The sequence below is a fragment of the Charadrius vociferus genome, unplaced genomic scaffold (genome assembly GCF_000708025.1).
Source record: "Charadrius vociferus isolate BGI_N301 unplaced genomic scaffold, ASM70802v2 scaffold109, whole genome shotgun sequence".
NCBI lineage: Eukaryota > Metazoa > Chordata > Aves > Charadriiformes > Charadriidae > Charadrius > Charadrius vociferus.
In genome coordinates, this window is record NW_009650060.1 from 1062530 (window position 1) to 1075453 (window position 12924).

At 41.1% G+C, this 12924-nt stretch overlaps 1 protein-coding gene across 1 annotated transcript in view; it reads left to right on the plus strand.

Annotated features, from left to right (window-relative positions):
* The window catches only part of GTDC1 (glycosyltransferase-like domain containing 1), a 133791-nt gene that overhangs the window by 36648 nt on the left and 84219 nt on the right, over nucleotides 1-12924 (plus strand). Inside the window, exons 2-3 of the mRNA XM_009891699.1 lie at nucleotides 436-603; nucleotides 3762-3935. Of these exons, the coding sequence (XP_009890001.1) occupies nucleotides 436-603; nucleotides 3762-3935 (342 nt within the window). The remainder of the gene's footprint in view (nucleotides 1-435; nucleotides 604-3761; nucleotides 3936-12924) is intronic.

Here is a 12924-nt window from a genome sequence, read left to right on the forward strand (position 1 = left end):
CTCATATATTGAATTTCAGTAGTTGGTTGCATAAAGAAGTAAAGTGTAATGAAACTGGCAAGCAAAGTATTCCCTAGTCAGCCTTATCTTTGTTCCATTTGTCCTTCAGATCCAGCTTTTCTTGCCTTTTTCAATAAAATCCATCCATCCAGCTTTTTTCTATATATATATATATTTTTATTTTTTTTTTTTTCACGTCTCTCTGTAACCGAGCCGGGAAGACCAATGAGATTCGGTGCTTTTCTAGTTGGGTTCTGAGCAGCTGCTTTTTAAGAGATCAAAACTTCGAGCGCTGCTACATGGTATTAAGGCTTAGCTATTGATGTGTCCCTATAGGGGTGATGTTTTTCTTGGGGAGGGGGGGTGGAGAAGAGGAAGGGGTGACCCCTGCCAGCGCGCTCGCCGACACTCAACACTGCTCTCCTTGTTTTCCAGGATCCTCTTCGCCAGTTCGGTGCTTAACCTGGCTGAACTCGCCGCCCTCCGCCCTGACCTCGGCAAATTGAAAAAGGTCCTCTACTTCCATGAGAATCAATTGGCATATCCTGTCCAGAAATGCCAGGAAAGGGATTTTCAATACGGATACAACCAGATTCTCTCATGGTAGGTGTTTCTCGCACCGCTTTGTGTCGTTTACGGTGTCCTTCTGCCTACCACTGTGCAGCATCGTAAGCCCGAGGAGTCCTTCTCCGTATAAACGATGACCCTGTTGAAAACCGAGGCACCATCAGAGCCCCAAACAGAGGTTGATAAAAGTGCTGTGGCAGAAACAATCTGCTCTACAAACTCATCTTAATTTCTTGCATCAAGTCCTCCGATGCGTTGTTGGGCTGCCGTGGCGTACCCGTTCCTGGTGGGGATTTTGACCTGTGTCTTGGCCGTAAGCGAGATGCTTTGTTTCACAGACGCTTCGCAAAGCTGCGGCTAATCAGCTCGTGCTTGGCCATAGCTTTTACTGCATCCGACTGAAATTATATAGAGGGTTTTAGGGAAATAAACAGAAATTAAAATGTACTGCAGCACTTTTCTTCTGAAGAGAGGGCAGTAAACATACCAGATAAATCCTTGTATTTCTTTCATCTAGTATTCAGAAATTGTGCAGTGCTAAAATACCCAGACGTTTTAAAGGCTGCGGTCCTTTATTGTTGCTAAAAACAAATGTATTTCTCGAATCTGAGTTAATGAAAGAAGTTAATAACAGCAACACTGAAAAGCTTTGTGGTTAGGCACTGTATGAGCTGAAGTGAAACAGCAAAACTCGGTTGGTTTTGAACTGAAATAAATTCATTTCCATGATGTTTCTCACCTATCTGTTAGCAGGACAATTGTTAGGAATAGGGATTGAGCATTTTAAGGTACAAGTTAAGCTTTTGCCTCTATAATATAAGCCAATTGACATTGAAATTTATCACATAATGATGCGTTTACTCTCTGGCCATTCTGTAGCTGCCTCTGCCCCAACATGTTCCACTTACTGAGCAGTAAAGATGGGAGAGTATAGTGAAAGATCTTTAGAAAACAGTGGCAGTCGTTTTCAGATTTTATATCAAAAAGATGCGGGTTTTGGCACTGGGGCAAGGAATATATATATATTTTTTTAAATATATATATATTTTGCTTTCTCATAGCAGTTATTTTGCACACATCTATTGTAAGCTGACATGCATCTATCCTCAAAATGTGCATTTTGCCCAGAGAAGCTGTGGCTGCCCCATCCCTGGAGGTGTTCAAGGCCAGGCTGGATGGGGCCTTGGGCAACCTGGGCTGGTGGGAGGTGTCCCTGCCCAGGGCAGGGGGGTTGGAACGAGGTGATCTTTAAGGTCCCTTCCAAGCTAAACCATCCTCTGATGCTATGATTTTTAATATCATAAAAGTGTCTTCTTTTGCCTTAAAAACAAAAAGACTTCTACAGATGCTCCATTCTGTCTCCCTCAGCCTCCAATAGCTTCTCCATGTAATGACGTAATATTCATCTTCCCTTTTTGTTGCCGCAGAAACCCCATTTTTAACAGCAGATAGAAACCATCTCCTCTGTGCTGTTTGTAACTTCCTAGTGGTCATCGGCAGAGAAGTGGCATCTTCCAAATTTGTTGGAAAAGCTAGAAACGTGCAAATGTATCGTTCCAGTTTTGTGTAGAGATTTTGGAGATGATTAAAATTAGAGGGCTTTGAATCTTCAGCTTTGGAAAATTAAGAGAGATATTTTTTTTTTTTTCCCCTCCTTGATGTTTCTATAGACTTAATGTAATAAAATCACACTTTTCAGTGATGCCCGAGACTCCTTTCAGCTGCCCAGGCAGTGACGGTGATGGGAGCTTTGTAATTTGTCAGTGATACGCAGAACCGTTAGGAAAATTCGGTCAGATGAGACTTCATGCACAAGGGAAGTGGCGATGATGGTGGCGGAGCCTTTGCTACGAATCAGAGAGCAGCAAAGCAGCGTGCCGCGCTCCCGCCTCGTCCCGTGTCGTCTGTACATCAGTGCAGACAAGGTGACCGGATGGTTTGTACAAAAACGAGGAGACCAACCGGTTAAAAGCCATAGGTGGGGAAGAAGGTGGGATTCTAGAAAGCATTTTGGATCCCGCAGCCTGCTTGAAAAGGATTGTTTCTCTCTAATGTTTTTTTTTTTTTTTATGGCTGTTTTTTGGCTTTCCCCGCTGACTCCTGCCGCTTTGGGGAGCGGTGTCACTTCTCTTTCTTGACCAGCCAGCGGTGAGATGCAGCGAGGATGAATGACAGCCTCTCACCTCAAATATACTTCTCACCAGCCTGGTGACTTATGAACGCCTGTCCCCAATGTATCTTACGACCTGTAGGTCTGTATTACAATATATAACATATTGAGAAAACCACCCGGCCATAAAGCATTCCTTCCCTCCGTTAGCGTTGTGCGTTTGCCGGTGTAGCTAAGATTGTGTCAGCACTTCCAGGATAAACTTCCAGTTATTTCAGGTTTGTTTTTTTTTTTTTTTTTAATAGCTTCTCGTTTCCTCCAGGCTGACTCTAAGCGGAGGAAAAATACCTACGTTATCGTCTAACCACATCCTAAAATTATCGATCCGTGTGATTGAAAACACAGCACTAGGGAACAAAACATGCCATTAATATGCCAAAAAATTTTCAAACTTATTTTTGGTACCATGTGCTATGTTTTGTGTGTGTGTATATACATATATATATTTATATATACCTCTCTCTCTCTCTCTAAGTGAATATACTTTTAATCAGGATTATGTATGCACAGATGACAATAACATCCTATTTCTCTAGCGTCTTGCTACCTGCCATGCTTGGTTGGTGGAAGGTAGGTTAACCAAAGGTAAGTTGTCCTTCAGCACGTAGGATAATTTCTAAAGAATTTTAATTTTCTTCCAAGTTTACTTCTACAAAAGCCGTATTACAGTGGGCCTAGCTGTTTAGAATGCTTTTAAGAGATAATGGCGGTAATATGACTCTTACTATTTTATGAATAAAAAGTGCTCCACAGATAGGATATGATGTGCTTCTTTAAATTAATAATAATAATTTATTACTTAGTTAAAAAAAAATAATCAGAGTGACTAGAAAGAAATCAAAACATTTCTAATTAAGGTACATATGCGACTCCTAATTCACGTGAAAAAGCTGATTTTAATTAGCATTCTGCTTGCACCTTTTGTTTGTTTATGAGACTACGTATCCTTTTTCCATTGCATTTAAAATAATTCTGTTCCCTTTGCAGCAGCGGTGCATTCATTAATCTTACCCACTTTTTACAGTTTGGTTGCTGATGTTGTGGTGTTCAACTCTGCTTTTAATATGGAATCGTTTCTTACATCCATTGGAAAATTTATGAAGCTGATTCCTGACCACAGACCGAAGGATTTGGAAAAAATTATCAGACCGAAGTGCCAAGTTCTTTATTTTCCAGTCAGGTTTCCTGATGTGAGCAGGTCAGTACATTTTCCACGTCATAAATTGCCTCCGGCCTGTCAAAACTCTCTATTTATGGTGACGTTCTAACTAATCAGCTAAAGCATCGTTAATGAAAGAGTTTGATAATATGCAAAAATCCCCTAATTGATAAATGTATTTCCATAATCAGAGGCTATTCAGGCGGCGTCTGATCTGCCGAGCCTGTCCTTACCGCCTGCTCTACAAACTTGCGTCGTTCGGCATGAGTGATTTCCCACTTGTTTTAGTCTTCGAGGACTTGCCTGCTCCTCCGCTCTGTATATATTTGTACAGGGGAGGTCAAGGAGGAGAGAGAAACGCCGGAGAACGGTAAAAGTGATAAGCCTGGAGTCGAGAAGCTGTGTTTCCCTCGGTGTGTTGCGGGGGGATTTTATTCCCTCCTCCCTCCCCTACCTCTTCTTTGATTGCTTTCCAGGTAGGCGAAAAGCGTCCCAGTCGCGGGGAGCGGACTCGCAGAATGTCGGCGTGGGCCACGGCGGTAGTTGCTCTTCAGTCTTCCTCGGTTGCTCTGAAGGACGTTTTTTATTACCCTCCTTTCAGAGCCCGTCTTGAAACTAGCGGCGGGTTATGTGGCTCAAAGGGAACATTGGCTCCATCCTTTTCGCTTTTGATTAAACCTGGCACAATTGTTTTTCCTGTTATAAGGGACTCTCCTCCCACCGAACAGGAACTTTGCTTCAATGGGACCGGTACTAAATAGAGTGTGATTCTGCAATTTGATTATACTCTTAAAATCAACACGATGCTGGGTATGGCTGTTGTATTATTTTTTTTTTGGCTGAAATAAGGCTGGAAGGCACCGTAATGACTCTGCAAGAGTCCGGCTTTCGATCTGATAGTAAGTTCTGGCCACACTTGAGATCGTTGTCCCTGCCCAACTTGTACGTCCGGTTATTTCCAAGACTAAATACAAATTTGTGGTAGTTTGGGGCAGAGGGTTTTTCAGTTACAAGGAGCTGAGGTCATGACCTCTGTTGATGTTCCCACTGGCAGGTTTGCATTTCGCTATCTTGGAAAACTTTATATTCTAAAGCAGTGATGCAGATGGGTTAGAAATCCATGTCGAAAGTTAAGTATTTAAACCTATGTTTTTTGGCGAGCGGGTTAAAAATCCTCCGATGTCCCTTAGGGATGTGGCTGCCTGGATGGCAGTGGAGATGAGAACCTATATATATATATCTTTGAGGATCTACTATTGCCTCGTGGAGACCGTGTGTTTCAAGAGTGAGGGAATGCTGGGGAATGCTTAGCATATTTGATACTGAGCCATGTTAAAAGGATCTCGTGGTTTTCGGCATACCTTAGGAAATCATGTGGCCCAAGCCTAGTTTTGGAGATGAAGCTGTGATAACCCTGTCCCATGGATTAAATCAGTTCTGCTGGGACTCGTCAGCCCCAGCAGATGGGGTCAAACGAGACCTGACAAATTAAGCTGAAGTCATACGCCCTGTGACGGTTTGTCTGAAGCTGGAGGTGATTAAGTGGGTAAAATCAGTAGTCTGCTCCCCAAACTGGTCAAGTGGGAAGATGTCACGTGTTGCCGTGTGCTCTCCCTAATGTCCCGCTCTTAAAGTCTCGTCTCACAAAGCGGCACACTTTTCCCGTTCTCATCGTGGTCGCTGCACTTGAAATTATATTGAACAGCTATTTTCAGCGGGGATGGACAAAATTAAGACGTTCATCGAGAACTGTGTGACTGCACAACTTTCTCAGCAGAGTAATTAGAAACACAGATTAATATCAGCTGCAGTATTTCTAATATGTATTTTATTCACCAACTAACTCCAGATGTAAGATCTGGGTTTCTTTTAGACAAAGCCCAATATCATCACAGGGAAAAACAGCAGAAGAAAGGGCTGCTTCTGCGTAACTCCAAAGTTCTTTAGGTTTCGACCTTCAGCTGCAGCCAGTATTTACTATTTCTTTACAAGATCGAGTTTTAAATAATTTTGAGTGCACCTGTGGCAATTCAATGCCATTTTTTTTTTTTTTTCATTTTTGACCGTATTACTGTAGTGCCTGAATGGAGATTGAGGACAAAAAGGTTAAGAAAAATTGTGGCCAAGCTGAAATTTATAAAGCACGCTCTTAGCCCAGAGTGTTTTTCAAGTTATTTTCAAATGGTAATTTGCTTTATCCAAACCAAACTCATACAGTGTAAGTAAGTGATTATTTGCATGACTGACAATCATTTCAGTGCCTGCAGTCTTTTTAAAATGCATAATTTTGCTGAGATGTTGGGAAAATATTTAAAAATTCTGAAGGCAAAATAACCAGGGTGGGTTTGTTGTTTTTTTTTTTTTTCTCCTTACTTTGACCTCTTTTATTTTGCGTGTGGACATCTCAGGGTGTGTTTGTGTCTTAGACATAATCTTCGTTTGGACTCGGGAGAGGGCTGATCTAAGAAATCATCCTCGTGCATGCAATGGAGATCTTTTTAAGATTATTTTAGATTAATATTGCAGTTGTAGGGCAAAATAAAATATACCTGACCCTTGACCAAAATCAGTGTAATAAAGGAGCATGTCACATAAGTTTATGCTGTACGGATCTACCTTTTCATGTAATTACTGTAGGTGATGGGTACACGAGCTAGCACTAACAGCATAGTAAACGATCACTTAAGAGTGAAGGTATAATGATGAAGGATACCCTAGAAAATACTTCTGAATACTCTTAGAGGTACCATTATACATAGGTGTAGTTTGTACTTACATATTTCACATGGGTATCTAATCACTGCTTTTCTACTTTTGAGAGATTATCGATGTTTTTTTTTTTATAAAGATTCTTCTTTTTTAATAAGCATTTGTCATAAGGGCACGTATTGGCGTTCCCAGAGCAAACGACCCGCCTGTGGTCCTTATCTGACAATGAGAAGAGATGAAAGGATTTGAGGATTTAGCAGAATAAGAAATTTACTGACCTAATCCTCCCGTTTTCTGGTTCTGACAATGACTGGCTTCCATATTGCGTCCCGTGGTGCCACAGCTACTCCTTATATACTCATCCGCTATCATTTCTGACTTGGAATTCTCCTTTTTATACATTCTGGTGAAGTATATTATGTAGAAATACACGTCGGAGTCCATCTAAGCTTGGAGACAAATAAAACTCCGCGTTTAGGCTGTCACTTCGTAGCGTATGGGTATTGCAAAGGATGTAGACCAGTAGCTGATCTTACGTGCCATATGTGCTGTATATTAAGCTGGCTTTTTACAACACAGTGAGTTAAATACATTGTAATTCACACTTCCATTGTCATCAGCTAAATTTCAACTTATTTTCTGTTGTAATGTAAAAAAAAATCCTAAATGTATTTTTTTTTTCCTATACAATCAGTAGAGTCAATTTTCATATAATCTGTTTCCACTTTTGCACTGGAAAACTATGGTCCAGGAAGAAAATCCCCTTTCTACTGATGTTGTCTTTGGTATTTGCATCTCTGTATGCCAGCAGGGCCCCTTGGGACACCTCTGGAAGGTCTGGTTGATGTTGTGTATGAATTCTCTTGGTCCATCTGCATCCGTGGTGGCTGTGCCGGTCGGCAAAGCGAGGTCAGATGAGGTCCCCCTTGGAATTCTTTTCAATGAAAATTGCGGTGTGAATTTTGGTTACTGTTCCTATTCCTCTGACTGTAGTATATCTTTATTATAAACACGATGTGGTAGAAGAGGAAGATATTTTTTATAAAGAATGAAGTAACGTTCCTAAGAGCACAAAATATGCATGGGACTAAGGTGGAATAATATAAAAGCAACATGAGAGGATGAGGATTACGGAAGAAAATAAAAATAGCTTCTTTTAAGTGGAACTTGTTAGTGGGTATCTTGTACTCCCTGCATTACACATTTTGAAGTAGAATTAAAGATTTTAGACTGTTGTTTCTTCATTTGCTTTTATAACTTAGTACAGTTAACGGGACATTTTCAACCATTTGATTTTATATTTTTTTAGTTATGGTGGAAGAGAGGCAGAATTTGCCAATTCAGAGAGTACTTTAGGGACAGTCGAAGGAGTTCATGACTAAAGCAGAAGTTTTTCGAAGACGCTGACAAGTGTCTCTTGTACAGAAATGTGACTGTCACGTGGGGAGGAGCCTATTTTGGAGAAATAAAAATTGGATTGCTTGGCCCAGGCTTGCAGGGCTGAACTTCAGACCTCCGGTTAGATAACTAAGAGGGTCCCCCTTCCTCTGTAATCCGAACGCTTTACAATAGCTGTGCTGTGCTGGAAAAATACGCGTGTCAACAAGGAGGGAGAGACTTGAATCCACGAGAGCCCAAAGCTATAGATGGCCACTGGGGACGTGTCAGCCTTGCGCAGAGCGATGCTCAGCAGTGGTACCCAAGTGAGCTCTAGCGAACTGTCTTGCGCGTGGGAAGCAGTATACCTTAGAAGAGCAGTTTTTGGCTAATTAGCCTTCTAGTGAAATAGCATATATTAGCTTAGGTGGAGTGGTATGCTAATGATAGTGATTCTGGTAGTGAGGCTAGCTGCTGCCTTTGGTGGTGGCTCAGGCATCTCCGTGGTGTGCCGTGCTCTCTCCGGTAGGCACAGCCTCCCTGCCACTGCCATTTATGGGTACTTAGCATAATTAGCAAATGCCAATAGACCGCTCCTACCTTGGGGCTTGCTGCTGAAGAACTGGGTGATGGAAATTACTCCCCTGAATGTCTTTTCCTCCTCACCTGCCGCAAGCAGGTTTTGAGGGTTGGTGTTGGCACGCTGGGCCAGTTGCGCAAGGAGCACGAGGGATGCTCTCAAGATCTGGGACACAGCAGCTATTGGGGGGAAAGTGCAGTACTGGTTTAAAAAGGGCATAAAATGGAGTCTTTCAATTCTGAAGAGCTTTTGGCTGCGGGTCAGTTCCCTTCTGCATCTCTGGGGTAAGTGCAGATGGCTGCACCTCCAGCGAGGGGTTGGGTGGTTGAACGAAGGGTGCCACAAACGTCCGTATCCAGTGGGGCTTTCAGACGTGGTGCTTCCTCCACACGTGTGTCGTATACCATCAGGGAGGCTGGGGGAAATGCAGGAGTTTCCATTCTCTCTCTGCATCGCAGAGGAGTAGCTGTTGCCCCAATCAGGTCTTCCAGGAGGAACATGCCAGCTTTATCCCCCAAATTATTTCTCCCCAGAACTCTCCAGTAGCAGCAGTCTGAGAGTGCCCTCCTAGAACAGGGCCTAGCTGAACAGTCTGCTGGGATGTATTCGTTTTGCAAAACTTTCTAAAAAGTAATTTCTTTTTATCTATTCGGGTACAAAAATAGTTTTACTGACTCTCTTTTATCTGTCGTATCGGTATTCCACTAAACGCTATCATAATAACCATTTAGTCTCACAATAGCTCGCAAGGATACTTAAGCAGAATTCTCTGTGCAACCTAGTTTTTTATTATGTTGGGTACTGCTCATGTTGCATACAACACATTCCCATAAAACTTGCATTTTGTATTTACAGAGAAATTTCTCTGGAGAGTTAAGGTCTTGTAAAACATTCTTGTTCTACAGCATGAACGAATTATTATACTCTGGGGCATTAAAAGTGAAGTGTACTGAAGAAAAGAATTTTTTCATTAAAATGCAGTTTATATTGATAAAACAGATTACTAGCATTTGATGAAATGTGAAACTTGGATCTACCCATATCGCTAAATCGCCAGTAGGTTTATTTTGGCAAGAAGAATAGTATGTAATGTATATCAGGACCAATCATTATACAGTACCTGTTAGTTTTGTATTAGATTAAATTGTCTTTCGCTAGAGCACTTGAAAAAAAAACCAACCCTACTATATCTGTATCTTGAAGTAGCAGAATGTGGTAACCAAGAATATTAGAAAATAAAAGCTGTCGTGTTATCAGTTTTGGCACAGTCATTTATCAATCAGTATTTTAAACATTGACAAGTGGTAATTTAATAGGGAATGACCCTGTTGGCAGGAAGTTCTAATGACAGATGATGCAAACTCATTTATCACTATGGGGCTGTGCTGGCTTCTTACCTTTCTCAGTATCACAGCTCATATTTTCCAAGTCTGGGATGTGAGAAGCCACAAAGGGCAAAACCTGTGGCACCGAGCCTGTAACCACTCCCATCTAATCTGATTAACCCCTTAGCTGCAAATTTCTCCGCAGCGTAGCTGGTGAGATCTGAAAGTTCTCATCCTGATTTAAATACCGTTTGATTTTTTAAGTCGGATTTGCCGTAGTACTTGCAAGCACTTTCCCGTAGTCGGTCTGAAATGTTCAAGTTGTGTCACTTTGCATGCAAAGTTGAGGCACGCTGGTACTCGGCTTTCGAAAACAAACCACATCCTAATAATTAATAGCACATTTCATTAGCAGGCATTAAAAATATTACATGCGGCGCCCTATACAATGGGCGGCTATTATTATTATTATCATTACTACTCGAGAAGGAAATTGATGCATTCAGAGGTTTAATTGATTCGTGCATATTCATGTGGGAAGGCACTGGTAGAGTCACGACTGGACTGGATTATTATGCACTTGCATGCATAATAATGTCTCGGCAGCTCGTAAAGAGAATGGACTACCTTGCTGTAATATATGGGGGCATTTGAAGTTGAGGGATGTCATGGGAGAGGAGATGAAAATGACACCTTCATCAGCAACTGGTATGGATGGCGCTTTTAATTCTTCTGGGATTAGTCTATCTGTAATACAGTAATTCAGCTGTACTCATGTGGAGTAAAAACAATAATATATTTCTACTTTAATTCCCACAATAGTAAAAGTTGTCATCGATGTGATGTGATTTTATGTTACCTTTCCCCGCCTTCCTGCCTCGGTTCTCCATCTGCCTTTTTCTTGTCCTTTCGCAACAGTATTTCCTCTCAAGGCTGGGATCGGGCTAAGTATCGTCCTCCTAGAGGATTCAGACATGAAATACTTTCAGAGTTCATCAAATTGTTGTAATAAGAATCAGTGAAGTTTAAATTTACCTGGTTAAAATTGTCATGGAACAATTAGAGTCGGGTAGGTTTTTTCTTTCTTCTATTCAAAGTGGGGGAAAAGCTGTTGATTAACGGTATCAAAGGATCCTACAAAGTGCGGAATACCCTCATTTTTATCGCGGTCAGTGGGAGCTGAGGGCACTCGGCGTGAGTACAGTAGTGACATGGGGGGAAAGAGGTGGCACACAGGACTAAACATGCGGTATGGGGTGCTGTGGCCAGTTCAGTTCCAGTCCGTAGGAAGGGACCGACTTAAATCCTTCGCATGTGTGAAAGATGGTTTTTATCGACAAGGCAGTCCCCGCTGAATTTTTGCATTTCAAAATACTGCCCTTCAACGTTTGAACAATTCCATATTTTTTATTATGAAATTCATGAATATTGCATAGAAGTGGAGGTGGATTTTTTTTTGTTTTTTGTTTTTCTTTAAAGGGATTTCATGCTCACAGAATTGTAACGGAGAGGGAAGCAGTCGTGTTGGGCATGTTATTTCTTAGTTGCTACATGAGGCAGTGACAGAACCTTATTGCTTAAATATTCCGGGCATTTGTTATTGTAATGTAATGGAAAAGAAAGTGGGTGGTGTGCTAAAAATTGCAGAAAAGATAAGGAATAGGAAGGGATCTCAGAATTTTTAGAGATTCTTCACCGAGAATACAAAATGTTTCCAGAAATTATTTTTAGGAGAATGAAGGAACCTCTGTTACCGGTTGTGGGGGAATGGCGATACCTTTAGAAAAAGCCACGCTTTGTCTTGAGCATGGTATTAGTTGGAGGGGAAAAAATAATTATAAAAAAAAAAAACAAATCAGAAAAACAACACAGGACCTTTTTAAAGACTGGTGGAATTACAGATAGCCTTGCAAATTGTTATTAAACGTGAAACTAAAACTTGACGTGGGTTGGATGTGCTTCGAGCACTGTTGTGCGTGAGATTACAGACAGCCGATTCAAGTAAAGGCAGAGGTACCGTGAGATGGAAGCGTCAGTGGAGAAGATACTAAGATGTTCTGTAGGAATTTCAGAGAATGGAGCACAGGAGAACAAAATTGCATGATGGAACACATAAAATGGCAGTTTTAAGTTTGACGAGGAAACTTGAAACGTCGCTCTCCAGGCCTATGGAGATGACCTTTATGTAATGTATAAGAACAATTTAATACAGATGTTTTATTTATACATAACCAAGTGGGATGAAGTTAAATGATTTTTAATTTTGCCAAATCACAGATAATTTCTTTGTTGTGCAAGGAGTATTTTAATCTGTTTAGGTTTTTTTTTTCTTTTTTTGATTTCGCATTTGCAACTAGGAATATTTAATATTTTATATTTTGGACATTCCCCCCGCTCGGCTGTGACTCCCAGATGAAATAATCCTCCTCTTCTTCCCTGTGAATAATTCAAATAGCATACATTTAAAAATGTGAAAATCCCAACGTAAACGTTTCAGAAGTGCTTTTAAGGTAGGAGGCTGTTCAGCTTTACTATTGAAAAGATATGTGTCTAAATAGTAATGAGGGTTCATCAGAGTTTTGGGCTTAACGAGCACCAAGTAGTAGGCGTGCTGGTTGTAGAGCTGTGAGAGATCCAAGTCCAGGAATGCTTTCCCAACTTCTTAAGTATGTATGAGAAAAGATCTTTGCGTTGTATGGCCTTTTTTAGTGATGTGGCATTTTGTGCGTAGAGAAATCCATGTTCAGGGCAAAGGGGGGTCGGATATTGTGTAACGAGAGATTATGATGTCCAGTCTGTTTTTCAAGCAATGTTGTAGGCACTAGCAATAGCCAGGAAGAATAAATCAGTTATTAAGTTGAATCAGCCAACCTGTAATTGATTTTGGAGTGATTCCTCATAAAACTATGCTGGTTTTCTATAAGGTGACTCCTACGTAATACTCGGGTCAGGCTTGCAAAAAACTAAGGACTTTCTCCATCTTTGACCATCTATGGTATCTCCATCTCCATCTATGGTATTCTTACACCACCACCAC